Source organism: Scleropages formosus, chromosome 9 (genome assembly GCF_900964775.1).
Source record: "Scleropages formosus chromosome 9, fSclFor1.1, whole genome shotgun sequence".
NCBI lineage: Eukaryota > Metazoa > Chordata > Actinopteri > Osteoglossiformes > Osteoglossidae > Scleropages > Scleropages formosus.
The window spans coordinates 25,451,876-25,476,507 of record NC_041814.1 but is presented as its reverse complement, the minus strand read 5'-3'; the positions used below and the strand labels follow the sequence as shown (position 1 = coordinate 25,476,507).

General features: G+C 47.2%; 1 protein-coding gene across 6 annotated transcripts in view; it reads left to right on the top strand.

Moving 5' to 3' along the window:
• chd7 (chromodomain helicase DNA binding protein 7) overlaps nucleotides 1–24,632 on the top strand; it is a 59,329-nt gene that overhangs the window by 13,838 nt on the left and 20,859 nt on the right. For 5 of the 6 annotated variants that reach the window (XM_029255133.1, XM_029255130.1, XM_018744272.2 and 2 more), the window contains exons 2-7: nucleotides 3,277–5,219; nucleotides 15,867–16,255; nucleotides 22,293–22,428; nucleotides 23,294–23,431; nucleotides 23,540–23,605; nucleotides 24,402–24,454. In XM_029255133.1, coding sequence (XP_029110966.1) covers nucleotides 3,450–5,219; nucleotides 15,867–16,255; nucleotides 22,293–22,428; nucleotides 23,294–23,431; nucleotides 23,540–23,605; nucleotides 24,402–24,454 — 2,552 coding nt within the window. In that variant the 5' untranslated portion in view covers nucleotides 3,277–3,449. Of the gene's footprint in view, nucleotides 1–3,276; nucleotides 5,220–15,498; nucleotides 15,680–15,866; nucleotides 16,256–22,292; nucleotides 22,429–23,293; nucleotides 23,432–23,539; nucleotides 23,606–24,401; nucleotides 24,455–24,632 lie in introns of those variants that run through there. The other variant, XM_029255134.1, reaches the window with a different exon arrangement.

Here is a 24,632-nt window from a genome sequence, read left to right as displayed (position 1 = left end):
GCTGTGCACTTTTCAGACTGTTAATCACTTTAAAACTAATGGCTCGCAGAGTGCAGTCATTTAGTTGGTTTGTTAATTTGCTCACTTATTGAAGAATCTGTGTGAGGGGAATTTTAGTTTTCCTTCAACTTCATGTAGTCCTGGACAGTTCTTGACTGTGCGGAGGCTCCTCTGTCTTCACGTTGTTGAATACCGCCTACTCCGTTTGCCGTGGCAGCTGCTGGACAATTCCTGTACAGGTCCAGCTGTTGACATGTGATGCGTGCAAGATGCTTTCATTTTAAAGCGTCTCATCTTAACTCGACTACTTGTTAAACACTTTCCCTATACAGCATCTTTTCAAATTAGAGAAATGCATCTGTTAAATAAAGCAACTTCTGATGAATTATGTGTAGTATTATCAGCCCACACACCCCACCAAGCTGACTTTCACTGCTAGATACACTACTTGCAATGGGTCACTCATCCATACATCGGTGGAACGCTCTCTGTCACTCTCACACTATGGGTGAACCTGGACAGCAGGTCTTTAGACTGCAGGAGGAAACCTATGCAGACAGGGGAGAACATGTAAACTCCACACAAACTGAGCAGGGATTGAACCCATGTCCTTTCACACTATGCAGTTGCTGTGAGATAGCAGCGCTACTCACTGTGCCGCTTTTCTGCCCGGTGAGTTCCCGTTTTAACTCCAGATGGAATAATCTGGAGATGAAACCCTCAAAATAAGGTTGAATGGCTCATAACCACATCTTCAGACATCCTCCCAGGGTGGGCTCTTCAATTCCATCATGTCCTGGTAATGGGAGGGAACAGGAAGGTCTGTGGCCAGAGTATCATGTGCTTAAAATGGTGCTACGATAATCCAGTAGCTCTGTTGGCATGCAGTCTCTGGTTCATGTTGCCTTCTTTTGCTTTCTTTTGACACCATGGAGCAAAATCTGTCCCCCATTCCCCCACCACTAACATTAGTTGCCTGCAGGAAATGCCTGCTGTTTACTTTTTGGTTATTTCCTTTGCTATTTCCTGAACAAAAGTCCATTCAGCTAAACGAGCAGCTGAAGCAGAGAGTGTATGGATTTTTTTATTTCTTTTTCTTTCCCCTGTTGAAACAATTAAGACTGCAAGTGCTGCATTGCACTGTAGATAACAAAATCTAAGTCTATATAAGGAAGAAAATGTTTGGTTCCTTGCATAGAAAATCAGTTTAGCCAGCAAGGAGCTGTGTGAGGGAAGGAGGGGTGGGGTTGGGGGGGTTGGGCGTCTGAGGTGGATGGACAGGGAGGGTTGCTTAATTATTCCGGTGTGGCTGGGTAAGTGTTTTAGCAAGGGCTGCTGTGGCTGCCGCTTGAGCCGTTGGGCCATGTGGCGTCCAGCAAATGGCCCCCGCTCCCTGGCAACCGAGCAGCCGCCACAAATGGCCTTCCTGCTGTTCTGCTTTGTGTAGCTACTAACGTGGCACAGCTACAGTGCCGTGCGGAGTCCAAGTGGAACGGGGTCCTGCCTGCTGGGTCGCACAAGGAGCCAGCGACGTCACCTCCGCTAATCGCTTCGCTTCCTCGGGGTGGGTGGGGTTCATAGGGGATCAGGTCATTAGTCTAACTTCCTCCTATCGGCGTTAAGAAAGCCAGACTTGAAGACTTGAATCTAGAACGCAGCGATGGAGGAGCGATCTGTCGGCCCGGAACACAGTTTTATTTTTAGCATAAGTGTAATGGAGTCAAATTTGAAACCGGCAAGTTCTATCGCAGCGTGCTTCTTCTTCCTGCATTGACACGATGGGCCTTGCCTTAGTTGAACACACATAGAGGAGTTACCTTTGTCTTGTTTTGGGCATCTTCGGCAGATGGAGCTCAGTTGGGTGAGGGAGAACTGTCTTTGGTTGGGAACGTCTATTTTTGGCTTGAGCGACTTCTGGATTGTTGCTGTTAGGTACCCCTTCCCTCTTACACACCTGTTCGGTAAATGATTAAATCAGCGTGAGTACCCCCGTAATGTAAGGAAAAAGTAGTTGTAGAACCGAGCTTCTCTAGACCTGTTGAGTCATGTTTAACGTTCTATGTTTGTTTTGACGTACAGGAAGTTTAACACCCTGAGTCATCTTACACCAGCAGTTGCAGCTTTTGTAAAATGACAAATTCTGTTGTCACATTCTCACACAGGAATGTACACTTAAATGCATTATTCCCCCAGGAATAAAAAGTGAGTACTTCATGCCTTACAAATACACAACCTGTATCCTCTTCCTGAATTTTGCTGTTCTCTTGTTTTCGTACGCGTTCAAAGGTGCCAGGTTTAAACGCTGTAGGGTTATATTTAACTGGAGTATCGACTTGAGAATGTGAAACTCTTTGCAGTTTCAGAGGAGGCTTGCTATGTGTGTTTACAACTTTTTTTTTTTTTTTTTTTTAGGAAATAACTTCCCTCGGCAAGTTGAGAGGACAGAAGCGTTCTTGATTGAATTCTTTTGAGCCGCCTTGTTGGGAGGCTTTTAAAAAAAAAAAAAAAGAGGAAAGGGGGGTGGAGTGTTGGAAACACAGGAGGGGGGCTGATGATGGGGGAAGGGAACTCCTCTTGCACTTTGTTGTTCACCAAGCTGAAATGTGAGTGAAGTAAGGCAATGCATTCCTGAGTCCCCTGGCGGTAGCGCGTCTGCAAGACACCCTCCCCACCCCCACCCGGCCCCTCCACCACCCAACTCTGAGTCCTCAGGCCCACCAGCTTTATCTCTGGTTTATCCCAGGCTGAGATAATGCTTCTCACTCATCTGATTACGCTGCTCAGGGCTGGCGGGGTTAAGGACACACCGGCGGTAACCGGAGCATTTTTTTGAGGGGGGGCCCTCTGAGCTGGGCAGATGGGCTGCCTGCCCATGCTCGTACATCTGCCTGCCTGGTGTGGCAGCTGCTGCCGCTGCAGCGCTCTGGCTCTCTTTGTTCTTTCCCAACGGAGAATGAATTGCCAGGGATTGTAAAGAATGAATTAATTTGGGGTTGGTGCCTTGTATGTGTTGTGAGTAACCTATTGTTTGAAAGCAAAGGGAAGGATGGGGAGGGGGGCAGGGGGTTGCTGTGTAACGGGGGTTGGGATGGGTGCGGGGGTGGAGTTGAATTGAGTTAACATCAGCAATGTGTTGAGTTGGAAGGTTCTGAAAGGTCACTCTGAAGGGTCTGAGAGGGTTCTAGTATCATCAGACTGGTTGGTTGGTGTGCTTTGTTTCCGTTTCTAACAGTTTCCTCCTTCACCCCCCCACCCCCTGGTTCTCTCTCACCCTAGGTCCCGTAACCCGACTTTGCCTGACACCGCATTGTCTGAATGAATTAAGGAAATATGGAGTGACATGCAGAAGATTAGTTAAGGGATTAAAGGCTTTGAGGACATACACCTCAGCAGAGGCCGAGATTGGCCACGTTGCTTGTCACTGAAGCCCCCACGGGAGGGAAGTAGCCATGGCCGACCCCGGCATGATGAGCCTGTTCGGGGATGACGCCAACCTGTTCTCAGAGGGGCTTGAGGGCCTGGGGGAGTGCGGCTACTCGGAGAGCCAGGTGAACCCTCTTGGCCAGCCCATGCCTATGGACCAGGGCTACCTCCACCACCCAACACAAGCGGCCCCCGGCCAGCCGCAGCCAAAGCTCGGCCACTTCGACCACTTCAGCCAGTACGAGCAGCAGAAGATGCATCTGATGGACCAGCAAGGTGGGAGCCGCATGTTGGGAGGTGCCCCGGGCAATGGCATGTCCTCCCCACACTCGCAGTACCATAGCCCTGCTACACCAGTCTCTCATGGTGGTGGTGGACACCCAGCCTACACAGGTCTCCAGGGGGACCGTCACAACCAGCAGTTTATCGACAGTGGGTCTATGTGGGGACCTCGAGCGGTGCAAGTACCTGACCAAGTGCGCCCCCCATTCCAACAGCCGCAGCAGGTATCCCCCCAGCAGTCTGGACCTTCTGGACCCCCAGGTCACATGCAACAGATGGGCCCATATATGCCACGAGGGGAGTACCCCATGCAGGCGCATAGCCAGATGCCTACCCCACCAAGGATAAACCACTTTTCCCAGGGCCTGCCACCAGAGGGTGGCCGGCCTCCAGGCTCCAACCACTTCATGGGCAGTATGGGTCCGCAGCCGGGCGCCGGCATGGTGGGCAACCCGATGCGCCACCCTGTGCAACAGCAGCAGCCCCAACAGCAGCAGCCGCAGCAGCAGTTCCACCATCGGCCCGCACCAGGCTCCATTCACCCCGACACAGTGGTCCACAACCCTCGCTTTTCACCCAGCCCATCACAGCAACAACAGGGTCCCCCAGCACAGCAGCAAGCGCCAGGGAGACCCCAGCAGAACATGGGCTTTAATCCTCGCAACCCATCGGCACAACCCAACGCGGTGAACAACTCAGGGCAGTACGCGCCCTACTCCCCGTACGGCGCCAGCCACAATCAGGGATTAGTGAACAGCACCGGCATGGGCCCTGGCCTGGGTCTGGCTGCTGGTGGAGCTCCTATGCCGCAGGTGTCACGCTACCCTGGTACTGGTTTCCCTTCCGGTGCACCGCAGGGCCTTATGCACCAGCAGCCCATGCTTGCCAACCAAATCAACTCCCAAGCTATGCACCCTTCCCAGCAGCAGTCGCCGGCAAAGCAGCAGCCACCCCCGCATCAGGGCCCCTACGGTTCCTCTTCACCCATGTCCCCCCTGAAGGCCATAAGCAATCCTGCCGGCACACCTCCCCCACCGCAGCAGGTGCGCCCTCCCAGTGCTGGAATGGCAATGGATGTGGGCGGTTACCCCAGCATGCCACATCAGCCTTCTGGGGCCATGGGGCTGTCCCAGAGGAGCATGGGGCCACGAAGTATGGCTCAGCAGCAGCCCGGTCCCCAGCCCTACATGGGTCTGTCACCTAGCCAGAGGGACATGACTGGCCCACTGAGGCCCCCAGGTGGTCTTGGGGGGAACCACATGGACGCTCAGGCCATGCAGGATCAGCGGATCCTCTCAGCCCCACCACACCCACCTCAGCACCCAGGGCAACCCCTCCCAGCCCCGCTGCCTTTCCAGAAACAGCAACAGCAGCATCTGCAGGCATGCGCCCCTATGCAGCAGCAGCCACCGCAGGCACATCTGTCAATCCATCACCAGACTTCCCCACATCACCAGCCGTGGGCGCAGCAGCACTCGTCGCCGCCCACCACCCAGAAAGTGCCTGTTCAACAGGTGGGTCCCAGACACCTTCTGCGTTTTCAGAAGTCCTGTATTCTGCTGTTGTGTGTTGATGGCTGTACGTGAAGAGTTTGTGTGCATTGGGGGAAGGTGGTGCTGGGTTCTCTCTTCTCTATGGCCTTCTCCTCCCCCCACTCAGCACCATCCCCCTTCCTCTTCCCTCAGTTTCTTTGTCCCTCCTTGTGCTCACTACCCCCCACCTCTACCTTTCCCATTCTCTCTGTGCCCCCACCCCCTGTGTGTTTGGCTAAGTTGTCTCTGAGGACTGATGTGCTGGTTAATGGTGTACAGCAGGATGTGTCCCTGTTGGGGAAAGGGGACTTGTGGAAGTGGGGGGGATGGGTGCTGAAATAGTCTCTGTAGCCTAGCCGTTAAAACAACTCAAATGCATTTTTTTCTGTCAAACGGCTTAATTTTTACAGCTGTTTTGCATTCCTTCAAAATAACCATTTGTGTCAAAACATTTGCAGTCATTTGCTGTGTAATTTTTAGCTGTCCTTATTTCTCATGGTTTTCTCTCTGCAGCAACAACTGTAGTGCTTTTCTTAAGGCTGTGGTACCTCTGTTTGTGGGTAACAGGTAGTTTAGCGGTTTGAGCTGCTGCCTTTGGACCTAGGTTCGAATACCACCTTGTCCTGTAGTAGCCTTGAGCAAGGCACTTATTCGGAGTTTCTACAGTTAAAAAAAAAAAGTGTCACGTAAATTAGTGAATAGTTGTTAGTAGCAAAACGCTGTAAGGTGCTTTGGAGAAATCAGCTAAATGAATTAAATGTAGAGGAGAGCTTCCTTTGTCATCTTCTGGTTTCATTTTCAGGATTTTTAAATGTATGGACTTTGGGTAAACCCTGCACTTTTGAGTAACGGTATGTAAGGGTGAGTGTTCAGCTTCACTTTGGCATTTTAAGATGCGAGGAGCAACGTGGCTTTTGATTCATTCAAAAAACTTTTTTTTTTTTTTTTTTAGAACATTTACTCCACCGTGTGGGATAAACTCCCTCCACCAGCCAGCTCCTGCGAGATGTAATTGTCACTTCCGAAGCAGCTGAGTCTGGGATTTGTTATTACCAAGTTTAGAGTGCCTTTTTTCTTTTCTCCCCCTGCCTCCCCACAGATAATGTTAGAGGCAGGTCTGTACGTTGGATCGTTTTAAATGTGGCTTTGAATTTTGTTTTGCGGTGCTCCCAGATGCACTCTGTTCCTTCCTGTGCCATAACAAAAAAGGGGGTTTAATTAGAACGTGAGGGCGCACACGCTGATTAAGACCCATGTAAACAGTCACTTCCTGCAGAGATGCAGTAATTGTTCTGAATTGCCTCTCGATTTGTATGTTTATATTAAGTAGGGGTTCTGGGAATCATGTTCTTTGAATTCTTCCCCCTTCCTAATTTCACAGGGTATTGCCCTTTTCAAAATAAACATGACCACCCCTAAACTGTGTTCAACTTGTATTTTAATATTACGTTTACTACCTCAGTGATTTCTTTGAAAGCTGTAGGTAGCTCTGCTTCACTGGGGACAGAGAAGATTTGTTGTATGAGCTCTGAGACAAGTTTTAAGAGTGAATGCACATGCCGTCATCTTCCAGGTGGAGAGCGTAGATCAGAAGTGCCCCCACCCCCCTGTTCCCGCCCTGCCATCTGCCCATTTTAAGGGATAAGGAGAGCCGTAGCACCTGGTCTCGCTGTGCTATTGGCATTTTAAAAAAAGTGCAGAGAAAAGTGGGTGCTAGGCATAAGGCGCAGTACAAGCTGTCTCCGAGTGCGGCCAGGACCTCCGGCTGAGTCTCACCAGGGAGCAAGGCCCGGCCGTAGTACAGCCGCTCATTGGAGGCCCCCCCCCAGACTGTGGCTCGGGCTACGCTCCAGAGACACAGCAGCCCGGGCAAGGAGTGGTGGCTGACCGGCCTGCCATCTCATTAGCAGGATCATTCCCTCTTCTGTGAGCGTCAGGACACGCTGGTCTCTGTGCTGTCGGATCAGTCGAGGGGTGGGGGGCTTCTCCGAGATGCTGTGCCGATGTAGGGTTGCTTTATCTTTGTGGATTTGTTTAACACACATTGGAACGGAGACCTTGTTTTGATGCTAGCTTTCCAACACATCTCTACTTTTTGTCATTATTAGCAATGGGGGACAGCTGGTAGCGTAGTGGTGAGAGCTGCTGCCTTTGTACCCCAAGGTCACAGGTTTGATTCCCACCTCCAGCTGTAGTACTCTCGGTACTTATCCTGAAATTGCTTCCAGTAAAATAACCCACCTGTATGAATGGGTAAATAAGTATCTTAACATTGTAAGTTGCTTCCATATATGTTTCTTGCATGCAGGCTGAGGTCACCTTATGAGTCTCGATGTCCTTTGGCCAACAAGTGGTTTTACACTGGTTGGAGGTGGTTTGGTGTGAGTGCTGCCGGTGTGTGACATTGTCCTGCTGACTCCTGCACCTCAGGTGTTGATTTGCGGGAAGAGGGAGGGGGTTGGGCAGACTGTGGTATTTATGACATTCATTTATCTTTTTCCCCCGTGGACCGGCTAGAGCCAGTTTGCACTGCTTTGCATAAAAATACAAGGGGCCTTAACAGCATGCTGATCCAGAGGACCAGCACATCACCGATGGCTGCGCTTTGATGCATCTTCTCTGTGGATCATAGAGATGAAGCCAATCAGTCTGCTGCCCCCCCCATACACATACCTCAACCACCTGTTGATCAGATGTTTTTTTTTTTTTTTTTTTAAATGTTGGAATCACTTGATTTAAGATGTCTTTCAACTGATTGCTTTAATATGCCTTACCATATTCTCCTCTGCTGTAGGTTTACTGGAGCTCTTGATGTGTTTATTAGCATATAATCTGGTGCCTCCTGAGACTTGAACCAGCAAATATTAATGTCAGTCTCAGGGTAATCACAGCTGCTTTGCTACCTTGGTTCTCATCATGCTTGTCAACATTTCATGAAACTGTTGTACAGGAGGAAGTGTGTTTGTATATCTTGCCACAAAATTATTGGTTTTTGTCAAAGGTTGTGTGTGCTAATGGGTGTTAATCATGTTTGTTTACTATATTTAATGAAATGTAGAAAAGTAAGGCTGATTAACAACATAGTATCAATTCCCCAAACTTAGAATAACAATAACATGTCATTTGTGACAATGGAACAGCAGACAGTATGGTGGGGCAGCGGATAGTGGAGTTCAGAGCCTTTGCCTTCCAAACAGTGGTCCTAGGTTCGAATCCTGCCTCCTGTTGTAATAACCTTCATTCAAGGAAATTGATTCAACTGAGCTCAGTTCAGCTAAACTTAATTTTGTTTTACTTATTTTACTTTATCAATTTGGGGTGAATCTATATATGGGTACATAATTTAAGTAGCTTAGTGGACAAACGTGAAAATGTTACAGGGACAGCTGGTAGCATAGTAGGTAGAGCTACTGACTTTGGGTCCAAAGGTTGCAGGTTCAATCCTCATCTCTGGCTGTAGTACCCTTGAGCAAGGTACTTACCTTAAAATTGCTCCAGTAACATTACCCAGCTGTGTAAATGGGTAAATAATTGTAGCTTGTAATTGTAACCTTAACATTAAGTTGCTTTAGAGAAAAGCATTTATTTCTTTAGCTGATGTAAAATGTAATGTTGGTGGCCTTGGACAAAGGTTATTGGTATTGAAACCATGTGTCTCATATCTTGTGGAAAATGGAGTACTGGAGGTTTTTTTTTTTTTTTCTCCCCCCCCCCCATCCTTCTCCCTCTTTCCTTGAATCTGCTGGGGAATCTCACCTTCACATGATTTGTCATAGATGTGAGAAAAGGGTGGTGATGGGCAGGAGGTGGGATGCTTTCACAGTTGAAGGATGTGAGTTAGATATGTTCTACTTTTGGGTATCTAATGAACATATGAGAGGGTTTTGTTTTTCTTTTTAAACATCTTCCATTAAGAATAATCTGCTGTATAAATCTGTAAACAATTTTAAAGACTACTGCACAGTCCTGTTGTCAGGCTGCTGGAAGAAAGGCATCAGCTATATTAGTTATGTTTAATCTTAGCTATACTTAAATAATCCATGTATCTTTCCTTATCTATTCATGGATTTAGCTAATGGCTCTCAAAGTGATTTTACAACTAAGCTACTTTTTGCGGTGATGGCTCTAACCACTGTGTTACCTGCTGGTGGTTGTAGTTTATTTCAAAACCCAACCATTACGTATACATCTAATTTAGCAGATGCTTTTCTCCAAAGTGACTTCCAGTGAATGCTATGTAGTGTTATCGGGCCACACCTTGTTCACCAAGGTGACTTACACTGCTAGTAATGTAAACTGCTTTTAATGAGGGTCTCATCCATACAGCAGTGCAACACACTGTCTCTCACAGTGGGTGAATCTGAACTGCATGTGTTTGGACTGTGGGAAGAAACTGGAGTACCCAGAGGAAATCCATGTACACAGGGAGAACGTACAAACCCCACACAGACTGAGCAGGGATCGAACCCACGTCCTCTTGCACCACCCAGGCACCAAGAGACAGCAGCACTACTTGCTGTGCCACTGTATATCCATTACTGAACCATTTTCTGCTGCCTTAACTCTGTCCATTTTGAAGGTCATGATATTAGTCTTAAAACTTTTGGCCTGCTGGATCCAGGATGGCCTTTGCTACAGCAGGAAGTAAGTTTTAGGGGTCAATTCAAAGTAAGTCATACATGTTTCCCTAGTCTGCATGGCTTTGGGTTTGAAATGACCATTTGTGCACGTCAGTTGCGGCTAATGTTTTACAGAACTTGAAACAAGTCATCCAGGACTCCTGCGCTCCTCCTTAATGTCAGTTACAAGCCCCACCTCCAGCATACAGCTCACATATCTGAACCTCTAAACGGAGACCCGGCTCAGCGACATAACATCTCTAGTCGAGTACAGATGGTGCACAGTTGCTGAAAATTACCTGTCTTTGAGAAGTAGTATCACTTTTAAACTATGTGCAACAGTTTAGGGCTGGGCTGTCCCTAGTTTCAAATCTTGAGATGGCATCATGTGCCCTGTCACTCTCCTTCAGTGCAGAAGCTGGCTTCGTTTTTGTCCTCCAGTCGCTGCTTTGCTGGCGCTGAACACAACGGTTTTTAAAATGTACAACCTGGGGCAAGTAACTTCACGCATGGGGTTTTTATTCTGAAGAGTGTTGCCATTCCTGTACATTCCACATTTTCATTTAAAAGCCTCATCGATACAAGCTTGACTTTTTTCCCCCTCATTTTCAGGAGGTGCTAAATGAATCCTTGATGGATAGGGAGAGACTGCTCCCTTGGCCGGTGCATGCACTCATCATGGCAAAGCAGAGAAATGCTGACAAACATGTACTGTTACAAGCATTTTTTTTTTTAAGGGGTGGGGGTTTATAATTTTTGCTTTTGGTCTCCAAACGCTTATCTGGATGTAATTGTGGCTTACGTTGCTGGGTAGAAATGGGGAATGTGACAGTCTGAAGCTTCAGCAATTGACACCGGTGTGACAAAAGCCACAAACTGAGATACAACCAGGTGCACTCTGCCACACAGCTGCCAGACTCTGTGCATTTGTATTTGGAAACCACGTTCAGCGCTCTTCCTCCTCTTCTGACTCCAGCTCTGGCTTTGGCGGCATCCGTCGTCGTCATGGGGCAGGGGTGTGTGGTTTGAAATCATGAGTATGAATACATTAAATACGTTTTTGCATGTGCTTGACACGTCCAGTCGCTGGGTAGGCAACCGCTGCCCTCCACTGCCCGACTGCGACCGTTTATCCCCCCCCCCGTTCCATCAACTTGTTGGCGTCTGGTGCGGGCCGCCTCATTGGTGCCTGAGCCGGCGATGACATTTTCATGTGCAGCTGTCATTTGCATGATGCTCAGAGCGAGGTCATCCGCATTCTATGAATGTTATCGCCGTGGGGATGCAATGGCTTTGTAGCCAGCAGTGTGTGTGTGTGTGTGTGTGTGTGTGTTAGAGAGAGCGCTCTGCTGCATCAAGTGTTTACCAAAAAAAAAAACTAATGTATCTGGTGGCAGACATACATACTTTGCAGTGGCCCCAGCTGCTGTTTAGAGAAAGCAGGGGGAATTGCGGGACGCCTCTAGCCCCGTTCACCTGATGGCGCGGGGCTTCACGAGCATATCGCTTCCCGCCTGTCATCAGAACGAAGATGTCATTGTTCAGCTTCGTATCGATGCATCATGCTTCGGGTGCGGTAGAGGAGCACAGGTGTGAAGCGCAGTCTGAAGTGTGTTTTAAGAAATGGGCGCACCATTATGTCATCCAAAACCGCACTCTGTCTGCTGGGAGGCTGGGCTGGGATTGAATAGCTGCAATTCTACCCCCAGCCCCACCATCCTACCCCCATCTAGTCCCCAGATCCTGGTACAGCTGAATTTTCCCATATCAGTCCTGTTCTGCCCTGCTTTTGTTTTCATCAATGCAAGAGGGGAACCACCATTGCTCACCATGCTTTGACCATGAATTGTGTCGATTTTAAAAAAAAGTTTCCCAACAGTATGAATGGATAAATTATTGCAGCCAGCTTATTTGTAGAAACCTAACAGAATATGTTGCATTACATTTATTCATTTAGCAGACACTTTTGTCCAAAGCGATGTACATCTCAGCAAAAGTACAATTTATGCATTACATTGAGAGGAGACATAGCTGCAGACAAAGTCTCAAGCAAACCTAGTTTGTTCCCTACCAGTTGTTGCACCGAGGTTCATCGTTCAAGTAGGTGCATAAGACACAGGCCACACCAAATTTCCCCCCCCCCATTTTAGAAAAGTTGCCCAGATGAAGGAATGAATTGGTGGCCCAACTGCAAGTAAGAAGGTTATGCAAAGTATGGCTTGATGATGGCTATGGTTGGGTGTAGGTCTGCTTGTGCAATAGCCACACATTGTTCTAATTTCTTTGTACAAAGACAACATTTTCTCTTCACAAAGGTAAATTCTTGTCTTGTATGCATTCCACTTTGATGCATCGTGCAAGTCTATGTATGTAAGGAATGGGTCCACAAGGGAAACACCAAGGTAACGGCGCCTAGCCCTGCACGGGCAGCCTCCCCATCTGCCGCCCGCGTGGAGTGTTCCCGCTTCCTGGGGACTCCTAAGGAGAGTGGCGCCTCACTAATTGGAATATTTAGGAGATTACAGGATGAATATTTTGCCTCTTAAGTAGCACGTCAAACCCCCCTCTCCCAAGAAATCCCCAAGAGAGGCAAAGCCTTAACTAGCTCCTCAAATGCTTTAAGGGTGCTGTCAAATTAGAGATGCGGTAGGTGTCTGGCAGTGAGCCTGCTGCCATTGATGTCATTGATTACACAGACGGTAGGATGGAAACAAGACAATTCTGTGTTGAGCAATTTGCATGAGGGATTGGGTCCCAGTTGCCTTTTTTTTTTTAAAAAAAAAAAATTAATAATTTTAAGGGCACCGCAGCAATATGTAGGCACGTGTGCTTCCTCAGACTCAATCGGATTGAATGAACGCACTGTGTTTGGTTTCTGAGGAAGTGCTCATTGGTACATGGGCATTGATGCCACACTTGGGTTCGATTCCGACAAGTGCACGAGTCAGGCACAGCGGTGCTCATAAATGCAGAGCACTTCCATTTTAATGCGTGGTTTCACTTTCCAAGAGCTTGTCATTGTCTTTTGCTTCAAAGGACACACAATTGTCTAAATAGCTGTTTACAGGAAATATGCATTATGTACCACAGTGATGTGGTTTTCAAAAGGTTATGTTTAAAGTTAACACCAGCCAATGAGAGGAAAGTGTTTTACAAAGTGCAGATCACATCTTATTTGTGACTTTATTTTTCAGAATCTGCTTCCTTCCCTTTGTTTTTCAGTCCATGCAACCTGTAGACTTCAATGATAGAATGGAGTTTTTTTTTATACAAATCTGTCATGAAACTGAACCCTTAGACCAGAATTTACTGCGTGCATAAATGCATTGTTTTTTTTCCCTTTCCTGTATAGATATAATTTATTAGTGTCATAATGCCCTGTCCCCATCTGCTGCTGGGATTGGGGGCAGCTGGACACGCTGCACATCTGCCAACACGGCTCCTGGCATTTTGTCAGCGTTGTCTCTCTGCAGCAGCATGGGGAGACATAATGTGACCGTTGCCAACGAGATTAATGCACTGCTTTTCAGCACCCATGAGTGCAAGGAACCGCTCCATCCTGCTCACTACACGGGCCCCAAATTGACCTTCCACAGTTACAGAACGAAACAGGAGCACTATGTTAATTGTTGTCATCTCTCAAAGTGACCAGATTGTGCCTTAACTTTGAGGAATTCATTTCCTCGTGTACCTTGTGTATGATGCTGTGTTTACCCATTTATACAGCCGCGTATCTTTTTTCACCCCCTTTCTGGACTAATTTAGGGTAAGTACTTTGCTCAAGGGTACTACAGCAGTTTAGTGAGATTTGAACTGCAACCTTTGGGTCCAAAGGCAGCAGCTTTAGCCACTGTATTACCAGCTGCCCCAGTATACTGCTATTCCCCAATAAGAATGAGGTGTTTTAGGACAGCGATGTTTCTCACAGCTGAACAAAGTGAGGCTTCCCTGTCTAATTTCCTTGACATTTTACCCCAGTTTCTGTAGTCCTAGATCCCTTTGCCCATACTTCACACTTTTGCTCCCTTCGGCAAACGGGCGCCAACATTTCAGCTGAAATTCACTCACCGAGCAGCTGCTATGATTAAGGAAATGCTGGACGACGGTCTGTTTGTACAGGGTACTGCATGATGGCCCATGTTTGTGCCTCAGTTCAAGCAGATGGCTTATGAGTACAAGGAGTCCTGTTGTCTTACAAGAAAGTTTTGAGTTTGCCTGTAGTGAAAGCTGTGTGGTTTTTCTTCCGACTGATTTCGCAACAGATACTAGTCATGCGAGGTGGAGTAGTTTGTTGCCTGTATGACTGTTTTGTTTCATAATAAACCCTGGAGTTGTACTTCCTGGACTAGTCTGTCTTTTTCAGGTGTCTTGGAGTTTATTTTATTTACTTAGTTCTCTTTTAAAATAAATATTCTGATAGGAGAGGTGTGATGTTGAGGCTAACTTCTGTCAGATAGACGGTATCTGTTGAAAATGTCAAGGACCTAATGAGTTATGTCCACGGAACACCAGCTCCCCTCGCCAGAGTGCTCTCACGTTTGTCAGGTTTCATCAGGTAGGCTTACCACCTTTTGCTGCCTCCAAGAAGGTGGGCAGGGCATTGGCAGGCAGCTAACACATGGATGACAATGAATGCATACACAAACAAAGGAGCAACTGGAAAACAGAAGACTATATAATATATATATATAGTGTGTGTGTGTGTGTGTGTGTGTGTGTGTGTGTGTGTGTGTGTGTGTGTGTGTGTGTGTGTGTGTAAATGTATGGTTTCCTGGGCATGTGTTGCTTCAAATAGTTTTATCCAGTTTTCTTGCATAGAAGTGTGAATTTAAAATAAAAAAAATAAAATAAAATTCAGACCTTGTCAGTGCATCTCTGTGGTGTCCTTCACCCAAAACTTACATTGACACTCCTAATGAAACCCAGACATTTCTGATGCCCTTCTGCTGCTTGATGCAGCCCCGCCCTCCCCCATGCCTACATCCCTCCATCTCTCCGGCTGCAGAATTTGCCGTCAAAAGCTCTGCAGGTCTATGGTAGGTTTTACGCTGGCTGAGCACTCACTCTGGCGCATGAGTGCTCTTTGAACGTGATCGGAAGGGTTCGATCATGAACCAGGAGAGGTCCTTCTCAGTGCCTCTATCCTTTGTACCAGATGTTTTAATGGTTGGATGGGGGCCTTTGTACACATGAAACTTCACCTAAATATTAGCATTTCTTCCATCTCAGTTTGTGTGTTTGGGGAAGATTTGTTTTGGTAAAATCTTCCTCGGAACAGCGGCAATTGGTTGAAAGCTAGTTTTACTGTAACTTTTCAGCATACAGACACAATTCTCAGCAAAATGTTTCCCGTTAACATGTAACGGTATTGTCGACTTCATACTGAACTTGCAAACATTGATGAAAGGACTTATGCATGTATGAGATCTTATTCTAGATGTTCATGTCAATAGCTTTTTTTTTTTTTTTTTTGGATGACTGGCAACCAATGCAAGGAAGAGATCTAAAATGACCAACAGTTAATGCTAATTTGTGCAGGTTTTCTAAGGACAGATTTTTAGGGCTTTTGAAATCTGCAAATTGCTGGCCATCCTGGTTTAACAAGTCACCTCGTAATTTTGTCTGATTGGTTGGGTAGAGTAATGATGTCATCGTATTGAAACACTGTCAGCATTCGCACCCGGACCCCCGCTGCTTTGCCTGCTGTTCTGCTTAGCAGTGCCACAAGCTGCCACCGCCTCCGCTTTGCCTTTTGCTGCATCGCTACATGTCCGCGTGCAGAAGGCTTTGGTAATGTGCGTTTTGAGGGGGAAAGGCTTAAAAGTGAGTCCAAAATTTGCGCTTCAAAAATTCAAGCCCACTTTAACCTCCCTGACATAATCTGAGAAAAAATTGGATGTATCCTAAGGCAAGCTAGTGATTGATTGTATAACTGGTGCCCAGAGCATTGAGAATGGGATTAATGCTTGATAAATGGCTCAGTTGAATTGTTCTAACTCTTCCCCTGCAGCCTTCGCCATCAGATCCATCAGTTGAGACATTGGCCTCTGACAAGATGGCTGCCATGGGCCCCAACCCCCAGACCCCAAGTAGCAGCGGGCAGCCAGCCGAGGGTGAGCAGAAGCCAAAAAAGAAGAAGAAAAAGAAAGCTAAGGGGAGCTCCGAGGAGGAAGAAGGGGTCCAGGGTGCGGGGGAGCTCCCGGTGGACAGCCTGGGTCTTGTGGGTAGCCCTGCTGGCAAGCAGTCAGCGGAGGAAGGTAAGAAGAAGAAGAACAACCCCAAAGAGAAAAAGGAGCCCAAGACCCCTAAGGAGCCCAAGATACCGAAAACACCTAAAGAGCCCAAGGAGAAGAAGGTGAAGACAACGATGCCGAAGACCAAGAGTGCCAAGAAGCCCAGGTATGTAGAACTGTATCTGAGTTTCTGCAAAAATCTGTGTACATTAACTGTCATTCAGTTGGCTTCATGTAGTCAAAAGTGTTTGTGTGCTTTTGTGTAGAGCGCCCTTTAGTACCTCTATGAAGATGGAATTTATAAACATGGCGCTTTCCTCTGGGGAAAATGATTGGGGTGATCATTAATAGGATATTATCCATAATGATGGTTGGTGGTCATTTCGCCACATTTCTCCCTGTTGACACATCATAGCTTAGCCAATGTCAGGAAGAAATTTCTGTTAATGCAGATTGCCCTTGATTTCTTTAAGCCTCCATAAACCGCGATTATGCGACGTGATCTGTAACCACATCCACTTTACGCAAAGGTGGCGTTAGTGGGCCAAAAGCAAGCTCCTTGATTTGCCAAACCCCTCATCAGTCCGCTGATGGGCTTCCTTTGTGGTAGACCACAGGGTTTGACCGAGCATCCATCAGTCTGCTGTGCACTTTTGCAGTGGGTCACTGGGGTCGAGAGGGAATGATGAGCTTCGTAGCTCTGTTGAATTTTGATGTTTTATCTCCAGATCAGGGAACGTCTCTTGTTCATTTGGGCTACTGCTTCAGCTCAGATGGGATGCGATACTGTGATCGCTAGTCAGAGATGCTTCTGTCTGGGCAAACCCCACGTGTAGGGCTGTCCAGGCTCTTCTCCGTATAGCGGGCCAAACATGAAAAGCAGTAGTCGGTGGATACCTCGTACATTGTTCTCAAATTATGTGAACCACGGACAGATGTTCGCAATTGCAGAGTTGGAGCACGTTTTTCCAAGAGACCTTTTAAAAAAGGAAAAAAACTCTCCTAAACATCTGACTTCAATTTTAATGTTTTGCTGCACTTTTCCAAACAGAAAGCTGACCCAGTGAAATGCACTGTGAGGTTACAGTGCTACTATTGGCACATGGGAGGGAGAAAGAGAACCTGAAGCAGTAATACTAACACACACACACACACACACACACACACACACACTTTCTGAAACGTTTGTCCCGAGTGGGGTCGTGGCGAGTTGGAGCCCAATTCAGCAACACAGGGTGCAAGGCTGGAGGGGATACACCCAGGACGGGACGCCAGTCCGTCACAAGGCATCCCAAGCAGGGCTCAAACCCCAGACCCACCAGAAAGCAGGATCCGGCCAAACCTGCTGCGCCACATTTAATTTTGAAGTTACTTTTTTTCCCACAGCGACATTTTACCAACAAGAGAGCTGTAGATGCAGGCCCATAATTTTCAAAGTAGTCCATTTGTTTGATGGTATCGTTTTATACCAGCGTATATAACACAGGTTGCAGCTTGTAGAAATGGAGTACAGCAGGTTTTCAAAGGGTAACACTGACAACATGACTAGCAGCATATGGAATTAGAAATAGGAAATACAAAGGTAACTGAGATGGATAACTTATTGCCAATTTTTGGAGTAGGTATGAAATCCAGAGAGCAGTGAGTCTGGTCTAAAACATCTTTCATTCTTTAGAGTTAAGAGGGATTCAGCAGTTGAGTGAGACAAGGAGATCATTTTACCACACTGGAGTGAGAACTGAGAACCTTTGGGCTTTGTGATTTGGACTTGTGTGTGGGAGCCTCAGACAGCCAGAGGTGGAGGAATGTAGCAGACTGGTTCGAGCGTAATGAGTAAGTGGGTCCCGTTGGTATTGGCAAGCAGATCCATTGATGGCCTTTTAGAAGGTACCAGGGTTTTAAACGTATGGGCCGCTACATGCGGCCAGTGAAGAGGTGAGCAGGGGAAGTACATGGGAATGCTTTGTCTGGTCCAACACAACTCGTTCAGCAGCATGCTGTATCGTGAGTGGATCCCAGACAGGTGAATCTTGCCGTCGAATTTGTATGTCAACCCAGCTGACCTTTCTCCAGCTTCTCTTAAGCACCGGAAAGGGAGCGATATGACTAAACAGGGTTTCCTGCTAACATAATACACACAGCATGACTTCTTTATACTAGCAAATGGGCTTGTTTCTAAAGCGGGTGTTTCCCCTTTCTCTCACGCCATTTGCAGGTGAGAAGCGTGAAGTTGGGCGCAGGGTTGCTTGCTGCTTGTCTTGTGCCATTGTTTGCCGAAAATGGGATGTCATTCATGTTGGAGTGCAGACGTTCCAGTGTTTGTGCTGCGGCTCCTTCCGTTGGGAGAGCGCTGTTCATTGCTGTGCCCCTCTGCTGGTCACACCTACAAATTTGTGTGTGTGTTTTCCCAATTGTTGGCAGTACACACAGCAGCCAGACATTTGGGGTACTTTGAACTGCCACTCTGTTGTTTCATCACATGCACGGCGTGTAGCACGGTGCCCTCCCAATAAAACGGAAGGAGCTCCACTGCACGCCGTCCTCGCTGGGTCCATCTGTTATCCTAGCTTGGGATGAATATGTTAACTATTCCAGGTGCGGGTGTGGAGGGACATGAGTGTTCTGATATTCTAATGCCATTGTGGTACGGCTGCCTGGCATTGGGGCACGTGAGACCTACCAGCATGGCTGGTATTAATTTGGCGCATTCCAGTTCCCTCACTGTACCACCTATGTCATACGTTAAAGAAATCAGTGACAAAGGTATAAAATTCAGATCCGGTGCAAACCAGGGGCTTCCCCTTAAACCCCACCTCTTGAAAAAACGGTCCCCCAGCGGTGGAGTGGGTGATGGTTCACACGTCAGCTGCCGTAAACGCATGTAGGCTAATGTGAAACTGAAGAACTTTCCACCCTATTCAGAAATAATTTAAATAAAGAAAAACCCCACCACTTTTTTTTTATTTTTTTTTTCCTCGGCGGCAGAACTGGTTTCTGTTGTGCTATACCACACAGTTATTTTCCTCACTTAAGAGGAATATAAAATACGAGTGTGCTTTGCGGTACTTCGGAGGGAGGATAAGTAGGCCCAGTCGACCGGGAAATGATAGGATGGTACTGCCTTGCAGAACAAGATGTCGCTACTTCTGTCCGTTTGAGTGCCACTGTCATTGCATAATCCGTTTCCTTTCCTCAAGCATGGTTTTTAAGGTTCATTTTTAACTGATGGTTGCTAACGGTGAGCCACTCTTATCAGCTATGGGAACCAGTTTCCCGTGACATTGAGCCTCAGAACTGGCAGATGGCAGACCTTGCGAGATCTTGGGAGGTTAAGGATCCCCCTTCCCCCATCCTTGTTTGACGCATTCCACCTCGACGCTGAAAAGAGCCAAGGCCTCATGAAGCAGAGTCACTGCCTCAAAGGGGCTCAAAGGCACAACAAATTTATTTTCAAACTTGTTAGCTTGTCAGACCTGTGGCCTGAATCCTACAAGGACTCGGTTTAGAGGACACAAATTGCTGTATAGCAAACATTTTTACTCTGACTGCTTTGAAATTGATTCCTTTTAAGCGTAAAGTTGTCAGGGGAAAGTGACATCTCCAGCACCCACAGTATTGCATCTTGGGTATTGAGACAGGAAAGTAAATTGTCCCCCCCTCCCCCCAACTTCCTTTTTTGGGATTTGAAAGAGCTGTTACAGGCCCTTGGCTTTGGCCATGTCCGCTGGATTTTTAGGTGAGATCTGGGTGTTTATTTCCCTGGCGAGAATGACTAGTGTGTGTGTGTGCTGGGTGTGGGGTGTTGTGAATCAGGCTGCCTTGACCTCCTGCCTTATATTTAGCTAAAGAACTTCTTGTGTCAGTGGGGGAATGAGTAACACCTGTGCGTGCATGCGTGTGCGCGTGCGTGTGCGCGTGCATGTGTCCCTGCATGTGCCTCCATCCCCTGCCAGAACTATTATCTTCCAATAGGTTTTTGCGTGCTTTTCTGTGGTGGTGATATTGCCACACCGTGTTTTGTGTTGGCGAACCAAGGAACTGTGGGGATGTGCATGCACAGGATGTGAGCAGCAGTTTTGCTGTGTTCGGGAAGCCTGAGCTGAAGGTGACTCCTCCTGTCAGCAACGGCAGGTGTCCCATTAACCCTGGGCACCCCCCCTCGTAAGCCCACCCCACCTGTCAGCGCCACCTCGGCCTCCAGGCCAAGGAGGCAGCCGTACGTTGTCTGCCGGAGCCCCGAGCTGCCTGCACCCTGTGCAGCAGTCAACACGCCTTCTCACCACATTGCTGCCAGTGTGTGTCTGTATTGCACGCCGCCACCACGGGATTTGTCTGGGCCATGGGCAGGCCACAGCTTTCTGAAAAGTCAAATGCAGCACCTTGTTGAAACGGGCATTGGTGTTTGTCTCTGGCTTCTTATTTTCAGACTGGTGTCTCGCGTTTAAAAAAAAAAAAAAAAAAAAAAGAGCGTTTTGAAGTATTACCTTATTCCTGATTGCATCACGGAGGATCCTTTGTGTAGATGCGTTCACAATATAAGTGGATGGGCTGTTCTTGGGCATTGAAAAAAAGGGAAGAACTTTTGGACAAAATCCACAAGCATCTTCAGGCTTCCCGTTTCTTATAACATTTTGTGTAAGGGCGGCACAGCGATGCAGCGAGTAGCACTGGGCCACTACAGCTCCTGGAAAGTGGGCTGGGATGTGGATTTGAAACCAGCGCAGGCCATGTGTAATTTGCATGGTCCTCCTGCGTTTTGTGTGGGTTTCCTCCCATGCTTCAGAGACATGTTTCAGGTGAATTGTGACTCTGTGTAGTTTGTGAGTGCATGTGGCTGTCTTACCCTAGACTGTGCAATCCAGGGTGTACACTTCCTAGCTTGATGCCCTATGCCTCTAGATATGCCTTAAGATAAGCAGTTATTGATAGCAACTGACAGGTTTTGCTTAAGATGCTGTCAGATTGAAATAATTTCAGCTCCCTCTATTGATAAGGAAGAAGCAAAAAGCTGGTACTCCCATTTCCCTTTGTCAGGGGCTATGAGTAACAGTGAAGCTCAGTTGTGTGTGAGGTGCTAGAGAGCCAACATTTCCGAGCCCGACGCTTCCATAATTGTCGGGCAGCGTGAGCGAAGTCTTCCACCTGCCGTCAACGGTGTCAGCCGCAGCGTAGAGGTGGGGAGCCCTCCCCCGCGTGCACCCCGAGTCTCCGAAATGAAATGGCCCACCGCAGTCTTTGAATTTAAGAGGTCACAATTCAAAGGAAGTCATGTCATCTGTCTGAAGCAGGCCTTCGTTGCTTCGCTAAACTTGGCCATACTCGCCAAACCTCTACCCCCCTCGCCCCCCCAGCTTAGATTTTCGTCTCATTCTGCAAGGGAGGTTGGTCTGTGTGTCTGATTGTGGTCTGGAGGGGAGGGCTAACTCTGTTCGGCAGTGATTGGATAAAAAAGAAACCCACAGAACATTGTAGTGCAGGTGTTGAGTGTTTGAAAGATGATTGAGGGAAGCAGATGGCTTCAGTCAGTGGCATCCAGCCAAAAGAGCAGGTGCTGGTCATGTGACCGCTGGTTACCAGGGTAATCTGATTGCTCTTGGCGTGCAGATGAAAGGAAAGGGGCCCAGTGCTCGGCTCCGGCATTGTATAATTTGTGGCAGTAAGAGCGGAAATAAATGCTGGAAGTGGAGTCTCATGGTAGGGGTGGCTCTCAGCCATGTGTGGTGTAAACTTGGGTGGGGGGGGTGGGGGTGTATAGTGCTGCCCTGTTTCTCCACCCACTTTCCTCACCCCTCCCTCAGTTTTGTTAACAAGGAATATCAATATCGGTAAAGAAGTACAAGACTGAGTTAAACTGAGCAAAAAATTGGGGGGAAAAAAGCTAATTCAGTTTCTTCTGGTTTGCTGAGATGCCTTAATGTGAGGGTTTAAGTCCAAGATGCTATAATTTTACTGTGCGTATTTTAGTTTACACTTCGTCAAAACTAAACGTGCAATGGCCCTTGCTGTGATGTTGCAGTTGAGCAAACTGTTTTTGTTGTTTTTCACTTTAACCTAAGATACAGGGAAGTAAATTCCCCCCCGTTACCTTTAGCTTTCTATTGTAAAAGCTATGTTTTAATTGTCATGCGGTGTGTCGGGATTTGTTTTTTAAATCCACCAGTCATCAGTCCAAACTCTTCCACTTCCGTTTTTCCCCCCCACAGTGGTAAGAAGACATCTGACACTGATGTGAGCTCTGGGAAGAAGGAAACTAAACGCAAGCGGGAGTCTTCAGACAACTCGGACACAGAGAGAACCCCACCTGCTTCGCCGGAGGAGGATGGCGATCTGGGTGTTCAGGTAAAGCTGGTGGTACTTCCGTGGTCACCACAGTGCTTTTGTAACCTAGAACATGCTGCACGTATAGTAGGGACACCACCACAGCCAAGACGCAACAAATATGAATCTTCACTGCAGGCAGTTTAGTGTGTGAGGAAATTAGGTTTATTTTGAGACCGATACCAGTTGACATATGAAGATAACCATGCTAGCTGAAAGGCATGCTTTAGTTTGGGTTCAAAGATCAATGTAACTATTTCCATAGTTGCATGAAGCTTGTAACGTTCGAAGGAATAACATACATAAATTTCCTTGACAGATTTTGTTTTACTGAACACTTGGTGCAAGATGCTTCTAAAAGGACACGACTTTAAAAGAAGGAAAGTGAAAGTAGTTAATATAACATGAAGTCTAAATAAAAGCTTATTTTTAACTGAGGTGAAGCATGTCTTTATGCTCAGAGGATGTACTTCCTTCCTTCTTTCTGTGTTTATGTAATGCCCATCTTAAGAAAAAAAAAAAAACTCTTGTGCAGATGACACACTTGCAAGATTGTAATTGCAGCCAGACTGAACTTGGTGACTTCTGCTTGTTTTGTTATCTGGGATCACAGCAGAGTCAGTATGGTCACACATATGGTAACATTTACAGTATAATCAAGAAAGGATCCATGACCTAGGCATTTGATGTACAGTAATTGCGCGCCCCCCCCACATTAAAAGCAGTCTACTGAAGTCGTATGTAGTTTTAACCTGAACAATTTTTAAATTAACCTCATTTCTCTGGAGTACTACTTGGCATGCCATCACAGGAAGTGAGGTTGCCCTCATTTCCTCCCGCACGGGTGGCTACATGCTGACGGACCTAATGGTTTTGTGATCCGCAGAAGCGACGCTCAAGCCGTCAGGTGAAGAGGAAACGCTACACAGAGGACCTGGAGTTCAGGATCTCTGACGAGGAGGCCGAGGAGGATGATGGCAGTGTGCAGAAGTCCCCATCAAATGCATCCCAGTCAGAGCAGCAGGTCAGGCCTTCTCCCATTACACCCAAGCAAGGACCTGGATCTGGGGATGACAAGGCACAGTCTCAGTCTGTGTGTGTGTGTGTGTGTGTGTTTTTTTTTTTTGCATAGGAGGCACCTGATGCGGAAGGCCCTGTTGTGGAAAAAATCATGGGCATTCGGATGAGCAAGAAGAAGGTGAGGAATGAGCTGTGTGTGTAGAGGCTGAAAGGTTTAATTTCCCAGCCAGTGCCTTGGGTTAGAATTCCTGTAATCCTGCTCAGGACTTAAGTAGGTAATTGGACCTATAATATTGCCCCCAGTAAAGAGTTTAAGAAAAGCAAAGTGCTAATTCTGTGACTGGCAACACTTAGTGTCAGGACCAGTCTGCACATCTGAATGAAAGATGCCTCTGGAACACACAACCTTGCGTGCTGCCGGGCTTCTTTCTTTTCCACCCTGGTAGACACACAGGGTGCTGGCTTACGTGCTCCCACTCCTTTGAAAAGTCTTCCAAAAAGTCCAGAACAAGTCAGCCAAAAATAATACTTGTGGCTTTGAGCAGCGCAGCTGCAAATTGGCTGCTGCCTGAGGAAATGGTACGTTTGGCGTCTGCTTAACACTGTGGTTTTGGCAAGATGCCAAACTCTGGGTCAGGTTATTGTGAATGGAGCTGCGTGTGGTTGAGGAGGAGTTAAAATGATTCATGACTCAGTCAGCGCGCAGAGCTGAGTGGCCGGGATTGATGGTTTTTCTTTTTTTTCCGCCAATGAGGCATTACAGTCAAGAAAGTGAAAATTTCCCTGCCAAAAGGCAGCATTCTCGCGCGCGCCTTCCCCGACGAGCGTGTCAAGAATGTCGAGGGTCTGCTAGATGACATCGCCCAGAGTGAAGTAGCTCTGGGTCTGAACAGCAATGACAGATGGCTCTCTCCTTTTTTTTTGTGTGTGTGTGTGTGTGTGTGTGTGTGTGTGTGTGTCCCACCCTTGAACAGATGGAGTCTGGAGAAGTGGAAGTCGAAGAATTCTACGTCAAATTCAAGAACTTGTGAGTGTAGTTCTCAGGTTTAATGCCATTATTAAACGGTAAATGTTACTGAGGAATTATGAAGAACTAAACAAAATGTCACTTTTCTGCATGGGAGTGGCTTCTGTTCTGAATAAGCAAGACTGATTAAATGTTACTCACTTTGGCTCTGAAAGGAGCTCTTATGTTTGTTCTTAAA